Raw genomic sequence first — 12,558 nt, 5'->3', positions numbered from 1 at the left:
GAATAAAGAACTTAATTCTCAGTTGTTTCCCTCACCTCCTCCAGCACGAGACCATGCTACTCAATTTATTTCTCGCTTGCATACACTCTGCCCTGTGCAGTGCGCTACCTTTTTGTGTATGTATAATCTACATTATAGATGTAGATAACAGATGAACCAAAAAAATGTAAACTTATAAAATATTTTAAAATTAAATATATATTATCATAACCTCACATATATGTATATATATGTACACTATATATATACACTGACTGAGTACAGGTTTGAAGTAGAGTCGCTGCCACAGAAGCGATTCACAACGTTCCTTCTCGTCTTAATGAAGATGGGGTCCGAAAAAAATATATTCACGAACTTCCTTACATTTGGTGGAGACGTAAATATATAGGTGTTAATATCACTGGCAACAGCTACAATTTGTGTGTAAGCAAATATATTTTTTTTTACTTTACTTTGTATATTTAGATGGGTGTTTCTTAATGCCTTGGATCCAAACAGCAAGAAATTAATTTAGTCTTTTTTCTTTTGTATTAGTATAAACACTATAGTAAAGGTATTTTTACTAACTTCTACATTAAAAAAATATCCTTCTCATTGTAACCTGGTTTCACCAGCCATAGTCCTGATAGAAATTTGTTGATCGTTGATTTTAAATTTTTTTCAGTTCTTAACACTATTAATAAACAAGAAAGAAAGAACCGTTTTGGGATACATTTTAGTTTTGTGAATACTCAAAATATTAAATTTAAAATGTTTTCGTGCAGTTGGGTTATCAGAAAAAAAACCTTCTTTTTTGTATTTTAATGTCAAATCCATGTCGTGTTTTTAAACTACAATATGGGCATAAGATATATTTATCTGTATTGGCAGAAAAATATTTTTTTAGAAAATTAGTTATTTTACCTCAGATATTGGTTTATCCTAGTCAAATTCTCCTTTGGCACATCGTTCACATCTCTCGCCACAGAAAATATAGTCACCCCTGACCCCTAACAGAAATTTTTGGGACTTCAATAAAAGGTTCTATTATTTAGTTATTAATAACTTAATAATAACTTATTATCAGTTATTCTCCGGTTTTTGTAAGTTTTTGCTTTCGATAGTATTTCATTCCCAAATTGTTTTGCGATATTAATACTGAAAAAATCTTGGTTTGCTTTTGAAATGGAAATTTGTTAGTCAAATATGCCATTGTTTTGGAATTCGCATTATATTGAATGAATTAAGAATAGACGACATTTTTACCCCTGGCCGACATTGATATTGCTATTTTATGTGTCAAATGGGATTTCGCACTTTGATCTTGTCTAGGTTTATTTGGGTGCCATAAGAAATGAATTTATTAAATATAGTAGGATATACGAAAATAAATTTTGAATTATGTATGTATATACATATAAACTTAAAACATTCGCAAATTTGCTAATATTTTTTTCCGCTCATAAAAGTTTGTATTAATGTGCTACGGCGAAAAAATGCAAAGACTATTGTAAAAAGAATTAGTTATTTTGAATTTTTTAAATTATGATAATTATACTTTAAACATAAATCATCTATACAAAACGAATTTTATTCGGAATCTTCGGAACTAGAATTAGGCAATTCCAGATGCTTAAATTTTATTTTCAGTTTGGTTTTCAAAATATTCTGGGTGTGCTTCAATGATCCTAGCTATAGTATTGTAACAAAATTGTGCTACGAGGCGGGCCGATCGCATTTTCCTTTCAGGTTGGGGAGGAGGAACGATAATGAAGGCAGCAGCCTAAACTTGGTAGCCGTCCTATTCCGTAATAATAACACACAATACTTCTCCAACTCTCGCAGTTTTTTTCTTGCACATAACCTTGGTGATCACTCTTTTTCTTATTACATATGGTTTCTTCTTCTTTTTCCCCTGTTCAAAGTCTGGCCGTTCGAGATGACCGCTAACTATCGATAGCTAGGGTCTAAAGGCGCTAAACTTAAAATTCGATATTTCGCTGTGTAATGGTAACTCAGCAAATAGTCAGTGACCGTGATACCACTAGGATAGCAAAAACAATTTTTCATACCCTGGATATATGTCTGCGTTTTGGTTTTTCGCAGCTCTTTTTGACAAACTCCATGAGTACTTGGTATGTCCTACATCTACAAATAGCACCAGTGGAGTATTCATGGTTTTTAATATATTGCTGCCAGAGTCTACGTCGGCATTAAGAGCTGAAACAACCTTTGAAGCACAGCGCTTTCCAGCTTTGTACAAGCCGGAGCTTGCAGCTACCAGCAATTCGTCAGACGAAACTGTTTCAGCTAGGCCTGACAGTTTGTTGACTTGCGTTTTTTTGCAACACTCCGAAAAATATTATTTTGGACGCCCGACATTTTCAGAAGTTGCTCCTTCTATCAACATTATTTTCATATCTATCCATTATTTTTTTTTAAAAAAACTTCCTATTTTTTCCACCTTTGGGTACGCGAATCACGCACTGCTCTTCCTTAGTGTACTTCATTTTACTTAGATCAGAACAAAGAAGATAATTTAATCATTTGCTTCCCCCGACTCCTTCAGCAAAAGACCCGCTACTCATTCTCTTTCTCGCTCGCACTACTGACTCGTTATGTACGCGAGCGCTGTAGAGATGTAGAATCTAAATTCTGCATGTGTAATCTACATGTTAGATGTAGAATATACATTGTAGATGTAGATAATAGATGTAGGTAACAAATTTAAAAAACTAAGTTTTTTTTTAATTCTAAATTTCTAAAAAATCATAAGCTCAAAAATGTATATACTGACTGGGTATAAGTAGAGTCGCGTCCCCAGAAGCGACTCATACGTTCCTTCTCGTTGATACTGACATTAAGACTAAGCAATTCTAGCAATTAATAGCAGTTCATATTAAACAGTTTGAAAGCTCAATGGTTCAAAGCTTAAGAAAAAATTGAAGTTAGACCGACAGCAGGCGACAGTATTAAGTTCTACTCAACGAAACCCAGGTGTATGGTACTAAATTCTCGTTTTTAATACACATAATTACAACTACAGCTACAACTACCACACATATAAAAAGCGATCGTAAGCTCTGATTTTCTATGTAATACGTAATATGTAAAAAAATAAAAATTTGGATATAATAAGTGTGGATTACCAATTACGAAAAAAATAATTTGTGTGCTCACTCTGGCGGAGGTGTTGTAGAATCTGCATTGTTGATGTAGCAAAACAATGTAAACTGATCAAATATTTTAAAATTCCAAACAGCGCTGCTGCCCGACGGCTTCGTCTGTTCGTTAGCGAGAATGCTCGAAGCAGCGCAGCAGCGCACAGTGGGCTTGCAAAATTATCAAGTGAATAAGAGTAAAATAAATTATTTTACACTTAAAAAATTAAGCTATAATTATCTTGAAAATTCGATTCGCTAAAGATCTGGAAAAATGTTTTTTTTCTGTACATTAATTTTATCAAAAGCGTTAAAAATTTGTTTGACTATTGCTGAGTACCCACTGTGACACAACATGCAACATCTTTGCACAAAACCAATTCATCACTCACACACATGCAATCACATCGAGTTTGTTGTTATATTTGCAAAATAAGCTCCGGAAAGTAAGCGGGAATTGTGGGAATGAACCACCTTATATAATTTCATCAAGGATGTGCCAGTTCATGATGTACATAACTATGTTGTGGTCTCATCGCGAGATCTGCTCTTTTTTGAGGACGATTTTGCCAGTCGTTTGTCAAACGTAGTCGAAAGAGGCTTTGTCCTGCGAATCTGTATACTCGTACTCAAAAAAGACTTAAGGGGTATATTGTATTTGTGGTAAAAGTGGATGTGTGCAACGCAGAGAAGGAAACGTTTCCGACCCCACAAAGTATATATATTCTTGATCAGCATCAATAGCCGAGTCGATAATGTCTGTCTGTCTGTCTGTCTGTCTGTCTGTCTCGATGAGCGCCTAGATCTCGGAGACTATAAGAGCTAGGGCATCCAAATTTGGTTTCCAGACTTATGTGATATCCCACTGCTACAAGTGTATTTCAAAATTTCGCCCCGCTCTCTTCCGCCCCCACAAAGGACGAAAATCTGTGGCAGGCACAATTTTAAAGATACGATAAAACTAAAAATGCAGTATCGTAGAGAATGACCATATCTACCAGACTGCCGAATCTGAATCAGATCGGATCATAATTATAGCCAGAATGAAGAAATTTTCAGTTTTCAGTTGCTTCTCCTGCCCACTCCAGCAAACGACAAAGCAACTCATTTTCCTTCTCGCTCGCACACTCTGCCGCGTTCAGTGCGCGAGCAACCCCTATCGGAAGAGATCTAGAATCTAAATGGAACATGTACAATCTACATATTAGATGTAGAATAGACATTGTATATGTAGATTTAGATAACAGATGAAGCAAAAAAATGTTAAATGTAAAATGTAAAATTTTTTTAATGATAAAATTCTAAAAAATCATATGTTCAAAAATGTAAATACTGACTGTGTACGGGTATAAGTAGAGTCGCGTCTTTAGAAGCGACTCACACGTTCCCTCTCGTTTTTTACAAATTTATAGTATAGATTTCTATAAAACCGCAACCAACTTTTTCCAGCAATATGGCAGACGAAGAAGATCCATGGGGAGACGACGCCGGTGGAGACATTGAGGAAGTACCAGTACCTACTCCAGCCACTGAAGCTGCACCTTCGAAAGCAGGCAGTGTGGTTTCTGATCACAAATCAGAGAGTATTGTTTTAGCAGAAACCCCAGCGAAAGAAGCAAGCATTGTTGAGGGTGAAATAGAGTTTAAAGCCCCCCCACTTCCGCCAGAAGATGATGGTTACAGGAAACCAGTTCAGTTGTATCGACATTGGGTTAGGTAAGTTTTCTTGTTTTATTTATATTTTTGTACATATGTTGTAGGGCGGGTAAATTTGTTCGGATCAAAAATGTGATAAGCGTTCACCAGAATCGGAATCTACTAAGATTCCAAATATTTTCCAAACTATATGTCTAAAATAAAATTTCTAGCCCTCGCTGAGAAGCAATAAGATTTCAGGTTGGCATAAGAAAGGACGCAACTTAATAGCCTTTTCACACTGGCGACCATCCACCATCCATTTCGGGGATGGTCCGTAAGGTTTTTCCATTCCACCATCATTCTGGGATGTTCCTAATTTGTACGTTTATGTGCGGTATTTTTTCGATAATTTTCAAATGCAACCATAATTATTTGACATTCACAACGAAAAAGTACAATTCACTGCGAAAATGTAAGCAATGACATGGAGAAAATAGGAAAAAAACAACAACAACACTGATATGTCAGAATTTTCTCAGGGCACAAAAAATCGTAGGTGATATAGTTTATGAATGCTCTGCAAAGCTCATTCATGATACTTCACACGCTTTTGGCTGACAGCCCTCCGATTGTTCTGTACTCGGAAAAAGATCCCAAAGTATAAAATGCTATTGCGATACAAAACTTTCCTTAAAAATCGCTTCGTTGTTTTCGTGTACATATTTCCCCCAAAATGTCCCAAACCGCTTCTAAAAAAACATAGCATATATATTTGTATTTGAAACATTGATTGGTTTTAGTAGAAGGAAAACAGATATTCATTCTAATATCTCCTCCTCGTCTGTGTTGGCCTCATTATCATCAAACATGTCCAGCAACATGATAAGGTTGTTGAAGAACATGTTTTGCTGCTGAATCACATTCACAACCATTGCATTATTATTTATATTCATTATACCCGTACTCAAAAAGAGTAAAACCTAAAAATGGAATCTGAAAAAATTAGACAGGGCAACAACAAATTATGGATTCATAGGAACGGCTGTGGCTTTTGGTTATCGATAAATCTCTGTTAAACATAACAGAGCTCTTTCGTATTAGCTGGCACTAATAGTGTTATGATATTAGACAGATAATTTCTCCGTTCTTAACGCTCAATGCTATAAAAACTACCTATCTCGATGCAGGATACGATTTTCACAGGACCCTAAACAGTTTTACAGCTTCGTAAATAGTAAGCGTAGAACGTCCGTACATCCATCCTCGTTATCTTTTCTCAATATGTCAGCAAACAATGATCAGGCAATTGCCGATCTTTTTGCCAAATTTTTCCAAACAACCTATTCTCATGAAAGCTACTCTGGTCAGCCGTATCCATACAGTTTACCAAGGTCGAATGGCATCTTCAGCCCCTTGTTAAATGAAAGCTCACTGCTTCATGATCTTCGACTAGTTAAGCCGGTGTTTTCACCAGGTCCCGACGGAGTTCCAGGCTGTGTACTCAGGTACTGTGCCGACGCTCTGTGTGGACCCTTGCTTAAACTATTCACCCTATCCATTAACTCTTCATGCTTCATGCTTCATGCTCTGCGTGGCCTAAACTGGGATGCAGGTGTGAGACTGCCATCTTATCCTCGTAGATTGCTTTTAATAAACCTTCCAACCTTAGTTAGTCGTCGAAAAATGCTTGGTGTGATTTTTATGCACAACCTGATCAAGGGTGATGTAGATAGCCCTGACTTGTTGAGCCGCATAAACTTTACGATTCCTATTAGATCTACTAGAAACTTCATTCCTCTTTTCCTTCCGCTTTGTAGATCGAATTATTCCTTGCACGAACCATTTAGGGTACTTTGCTCGGATTTCAATTCCCTCTACCACATAATATCAACTTCTAATTCCCTTCCTCTTCTTAAATCACTAATACTAACATACCTTTCCTGTAATTAGTTATATTTTTTAGCTATCTTTGCATGTTTAGCGCTTAGAGTTGTGTTTAGCTCTAATTTTCCTCGAATTTTAGTCTAACACCTATCTTTCCTGCATGCTCGCGATCGGTTCGGTAACACGCGTCGTGCGTCATGCGGCAGCGCCCCTCGGTCGGTTGGGCGGGAGGAGGGCTGCGTTTCTGCCTGGGTTCCGCGCGTAACAGGCTTCGGCTTGGTGTCGCATGGGCCACTTGATGGTGCAGTCATTGCATATCAACGTCCAGACAACGTAGTGTGATAATGGCTTTCAGTCGAAAGGCACTGCGGCACTACTTGATACAAAATAATGTTTTCCAGCAAAACATAGTCACCAAGCCAGCAAAATTGAATACGACAAGTAAAACTTACTAACAGCAGTAAGTTTTGCGCTTAATAGGCTGTTTACATTGGGACTGCGTCATGCTTCTTTGCGTCTTGGCAAAGACGCAGTTTTTTTTACATAGGTTAAGCATAGGGCCCTAGTGGTGGCAAAAAGTTGCGTCGGTCTCTGATTCATGTGCGTCTATTCGATATATTCGATTGCTTTTGCGCTTAACTGCACATTTTTGCACTTTTCTGCCTATCAGCGCAACTATCACCTCTAAGAACAACAAAAACTTGTAGTTAAAAAATCAAATTTTGGCGCTAAAATGAATGGTTGTGCAAAAAGGTGAAAATATACATAAAATCATGAAATAAAATACTTGGAACTGATTGTATTATTATCATACGACATTTTTGTGATCCCCTGATGCCATTATGACACTGCTGGAGACGAACTTCGATGGTTTTCAAAATTTTAAGAAGAACTCCCACAAGCTCTACAAAGAAATGTCTGAAAATAATAAATAAATATAAGAATCAATTCTCTTTCGTCCATTTTCTTGTCGTCTTGCATAATTCTGTTGATTTCTCAAAATTTGTTTACTTTCCTTGTCATCAAGCACCCAAAACAAAATTCAAGACGCACGTCTGCCAATATAAACGCCTTTTCTGCTTCATTGCGTCTATTCCGATATCGATAGCAGACGCGCCCAGTGTAAAAAGGCTATAAGAGTAGAGGAGGAAATAAAGCTTATTTTTGAGAATGTCAGATTGAAATGAAAAGTATGATTTTTGGCTGAAAACGTAAGACGCAAAAGTAAGTGAACGCTGGAGCCTGCCTGATTATAACATAACTAGTGGTCGTGGTTACTCTCTTTCTCTTTATGTTTTTCGCGTCTCTCACGACAAGTAAGATCACGGTCTGTGTTGTCTGTCCCTTCCCCTCATTAAACAACAAATTAATTTGTCCCTTTTTCTACCATCGATACCAAAAGACAGTGAGAGAGGACGCAGTAGTTTTGGGTTCCGATGCCAATCCCGCGCTTACGTATACATACTATTGTTACATTACATATATCATAAAATACTGACTGATGAATATGTATAAAAGCAAAGCCGCTTACTTCACAACGTACTAGCTCGTTTGTAATATTACTTGTAAATTTCAACGATTTTTTACTTGCAGGCCAAAATTTCTACAATACAAATATATGTATAACTACAGAACCAATTATTATGATGATGTAATTGACTATATTGATAAAAAGCAAGTTGGAGTGGCTCGTGACATACCAAGACCACAGACATGGGCGGAACGTGTTCTTCGTACACGAAATATCAGGTAAGAATCGCTTGAAAAGTTGTGTATGCTATTTGAATGCTGTTGTAGATCAATACAAAATTCTAAAATCATTGTTCATTTGTGTAAGATAGATGCTACAATTTTATGAACCCGTTTAAGATGGATCTGTATGCTCTATTTGACTAGCTATAATTTTAATATTTTTTTTATTTTAGTGGCAGCGGTATCGATTCATTTGAACCATCAACGAAGAGGGACAAACAATTAATTCAAACATTGGCGGCCTCAATTAGGACCTACAATTACCATACCAAAGCTTATATTAACCAAAAGTATGCTAGTGTTCTTTAGTAGGCGTAAGCTTCGCCACTTGAGTATACATGCCAATAGAAATGTTATAAAAGATTAGTTCACCCCACATCATATACAAATATAAACTTCTAGCTATAATAACTGCAATTGGGCGTTTGTATACTTGCGCATGTCTATAATTTCTCTTACTGAACTACAGCTTCTTAACTTAACACGAAAGTGTTGTCTTGAAAGATAAGCAAATATAAAATTTTGTATATTATTTTTAAAAGTGTAATTTCTGTTAATATATATAAGAATACATATGTACAAGTATATTTATTTATATATAAATGTATATACATATATTAACAAAACTTACCTTATATTAATGAATATTTTTAAGACAATTTACAATATTTATAGAACGGTAAATGAATCGATTTATATTTTAAAGCTTAAATAGAATACTGTGCAATAAATATAAACATACAAATAGCGACAAACTAAATGGATATCTATAGTCATTTGTATACAAGAAACAGCTAACAAGATAATTACATGGTCTTTAAAATAGTTGTTAATATATTGATTTTTAAACTCGGTACTCGAAGAGCTAAGGCGTATATTAAATTTGTGATAAAAGTGGATGTGTGCAACGCAGCAAAGGAAACGTTTGCGACCCCATAAAGTATATATATTTTTGATCAGCACCAATAGCCGAGTCTATACCTGTCTGTCTGTTCGTCTTGCTTGTCGCCTAATTCTTAGAAACTATAAGAGCTAGAGCAACCAAATTTGGTTTCCAGACTCATGTGATATCACACTACTGCAATTGTATTTATAAAACTCGCCCCTCCCATTCCCGCCCCACAAAGGACTAACATTTGTGCCATCCACAATTTTGTAGATTCGAAAAACGGCCATATCTATCAGATTGCCGAATCTGATTCAGAATGGATCATTATTATATCCCCATCCCCTCACAGCGCTGCAGACGCTATTTTTATTCTGTTTATTCTATTTCTCGCTCACACACACTACCCTGTGCAGGGCGCGACATTTCGCGGAGAAGATTTATAGCTTATTTACACTGACATGAGTTATCGATAGTTGAGTTAACTCAATAACTCAGAATTGGCGTCTACGCTGTCCCAAACTCGAGCTATTGAGTTTTTGCTGCCTGACCCGGTTTGTTTTGTTTACAATTAAAATAAATTTTAAATATGGGCGAGAAGAAATTGTTGCTGCTTTCTATTCTGGAACAGGATGCAAGGATGCTGCAACAATGCATGAATTTGGCTGGAATATCACCAGCAATTGTAGGTTACTTGGAGAAGATTGAATATAGAAGGGGAGGAAAACGTGCCGAAGAACTCCAACGCCTTCTTTAAGGAGAATTTTCGCATGGAGAGGAGTGCCTTAAACGTGCTCGTTGTCCTGCTACCCAATCTACGAAAGAAGGACACTCCATTTCGACTGGCAATCCCTTTAGAGAAAAGGATCGCCATAGCGTTATATAGCCTGGGGTCCTCTGCGGAATATCGCACGATAGGGAGTCTGTTCGGTGTGTTCAAAGCTATTGTGTGCCTATTTTGCTCGAGTTTTGCTGTTCCAATTTTTCACCCAAGAGAATATCACGGAACCCGTCAATGGATTTGAGGAATTATGATTTCTACAATGTTTCGGAGCATTGGGCAAGTGATCCATATTTGAACGATATAATGATGACAATAGCGGAGTGTTCCCTAAAAGATGGCTGTCATATTGAGATTAAACATAGATCTGAGGACTAAGTCGATTATAGGAACTACAAGGGCTGGTATTCCACCATTCTGCTCGCCTTGGTCGACTACCGGTAAGAAGTAGATTTTTGCATAGAAAAAAATGGAACTTGATAAGTTCCTTATTGTTATAGTTACAAATTCACCTACAAAATCGTTGGAATTCCGGGTAGATGGCACGACTCCAAGATTTTCAAAACATCCAACTTAAACGAGAAGGAACGTGTGAGTCACTTCTGGGGCCGCGGCTCTACATATTTTACATATTTTGTTTTTGCGTCATCTGCTATCTACATCTAAAATGTATATTTTACATCTAACATGTAGATTATAGATGTACCATTTATATTCTACATCTCCTCCGCTAAGGGTTGCTCGCGCACTGAACGCGGCAGAGTGTGCGAGCGAGAAAGAGAATAAGTAGCGTTTCTCTTGCTGGAGGGGCGGGGAAAGCAACTGAAATTTAATATCTTCATTCTGGCTATAATTATGATCCGATCTGATTCAGATTCGGCAATCTGGTAGATATGGGCATTCTCTACGATACTGAGTTTTCAGTTTTATCGTATCTTTAAAATTGTGCCTGCCACAGATTTTCGTTCTTTGTGTGGGCGGCAGGGGGCGGGGTGAAATTTTGAAATACACTTGTAGCCGTGTTCTGTCACATAAGTCTGGAAACCAAATTTGGTTGTCCTAGCTCTTATAGTCTCTGAGATCCAGAGATTAATTAATTAATGTAGATGTAGATAGCAGATGTAGCAAAAAAATGTAAAATGTAAAATTTTTTATTTATTTTCCAAAATTCTTAAAAATCATAAGCTGTATATACTGACTGAGTACGGGTATAAGTAGAGTCGTGTCCCCAGAAACGACTCACACGTTCCTTCTCGTTTAAAGCTTTTTTCAGAGGTAGCGCTCCTTTTTTTCACGTAACTCTGGTATTTTACGTCTGATTGTAAAGAACTTTGCTATTTTAAATTAAATTAAAATTAAAACAGCTACAACAGCAAATAGAACAAAAAGTTCTGCCATAGAAAAAACTAATTTTTTATTAAACCATTTCTAAGCCTAAGCCTAAGAAAAAGTTGGGTTTGTTCCTTGAGGAAACCTCGTGTTGAGTAGTGTTATAGGAGATTCGGCATTTAAGTTCGCCAAGAATGTAATGAAGCCGTATCCGTTTTCTGTGGAGGCTACTCCAGAACAGAAAACAAGGTGAGACGTGAGGTTGAGAATGCTTTCGGCCAGCTTAAGGCTCGTTTCAGGAGGATTGGGAAGGGACTTCAAAAACTCTTCGGAGATAATTGCCTGCTGCTGTATTCTCACAATTTTTGCATAATGCAGAACTGTCCAGTTTCTGAAAACTGGCAGCGCGAAGCAGAGACCAACAGGGAGCAGGGGCAACCTTTACATTACTTTTTATTTGTTTTTAAAGAGCTCCAAAACTCTAGTATGAAATTTGGCAGCTTCATCTGCCATATTTTTCATCACTTCAAGGCTTGAAGTTCAAGCTTCTTTTCTTCTATTTCCACTATTTTTTCGATGTGGTCGACACGACAACGCTTTGGCTTGGTTTCAGATGGCACCTACGTTGAGTAGTCACTCATCGAGGCGCTGTTTATGTCCGAAGTATCCGAAGTTTCGGGGTCGAATACCACATCGAACATGTTAAAGTCTGCAAAGAATGTATTTATTTAATACTACATATTATGTATTTAAATTATTCATATTAAATATATTACCTGTGCTATCAACGAAGTTAGCATAGAGGGATTTTGCAGATAACAGTATATAAGCGATCTTCTCGAAATGCTCCCATGTCGATGGGCTGCCACCTGAAGGTCCAACCTTGGCCAGCTCACTTCTAAAAAGTTATTATAGCAAAAAAATAATGGGGAAATAATGTGTGCTAATAATTGTGGACATATCACTTGCTTGTATTTTTTCCTTATGTTCTCTATCTTGTTCTTCACCTCGAAATGCGACAGTCCGTATTACTTCAGTTTCTCCGCTTTTTCTTTGTTAATGTGAGAATTTTTCCGCAAGCCTCTAGAACCTGCATTGTTCTCCTGCCATTGATCCAGCAACGCCACAGAAGTCCACACAAATCTCGT

At 37.0% G+C, this 12,558-nt stretch overlaps 1 protein-coding gene across 1 annotated transcript; it reads left to right on the top strand.

Moving 5' to 3' along the window:
- The first annotated feature begins 465 nt into the window (after positions 1-465).
- On the top strand, positions 466-8,747 carry LOC111078125 (flightin). Its single transcript, XM_022372665.2, has 4 exons — positions 466-553; positions 4,590-4,856; positions 8,256-8,411; positions 8,588-8,747. The coding sequence occupies exons 2-4, from the start codon at positions 4,594-4,596 to the stop codon at positions 8,721-8,723; spliced, it is 555 nt and encodes a 184-aa protein (XP_022228357.1). The 5' UTR covers positions 466-553; positions 4,590-4,593; the 3' UTR covers positions 8,724-8,747.
- The last annotated feature ends 3,811 nt before the right edge of the window (positions 8,748-12,558 follow it).

The sequence above is a fragment of the Drosophila obscura genome, unplaced genomic scaffold, assembly GCF_018151105.1.
Source record: "Drosophila obscura isolate BZ-5 IFL unplaced genomic scaffold, ASM1815110v1 contig_65, whole genome shotgun sequence".
NCBI lineage: Eukaryota > Metazoa > Arthropoda > Insecta > Diptera > Drosophilidae > Drosophila > Drosophila obscura.
This window is presented reverse-complemented; position numbering and strand designations above follow the sequence as displayed.

Excerpts from the sequence above, each read along its gene's own strand:
- LOC111078125 (XM_022372665.2), top strand. The coding sequence starts at position 4,594 with ATGGCAGACGAAGAAGATCCATGGGGAGACGACGCCGGTGGAGACATT. Across the intron at positions 4,857-8,255 it reads TTGTATCGACATTGGGTTAG|GCCAAAATTTCTACAATACA; the intron begins GTAAGTTTTCTT and ends TTTTACTTGCAG. Across the intron at positions 8,412-8,587 it reads CTTCGTACACGAAATATCAG|TGGCAGCGGTATCGATTCAT; the intron begins GTAAGAATCGCT and ends TTTTTATTTTAG.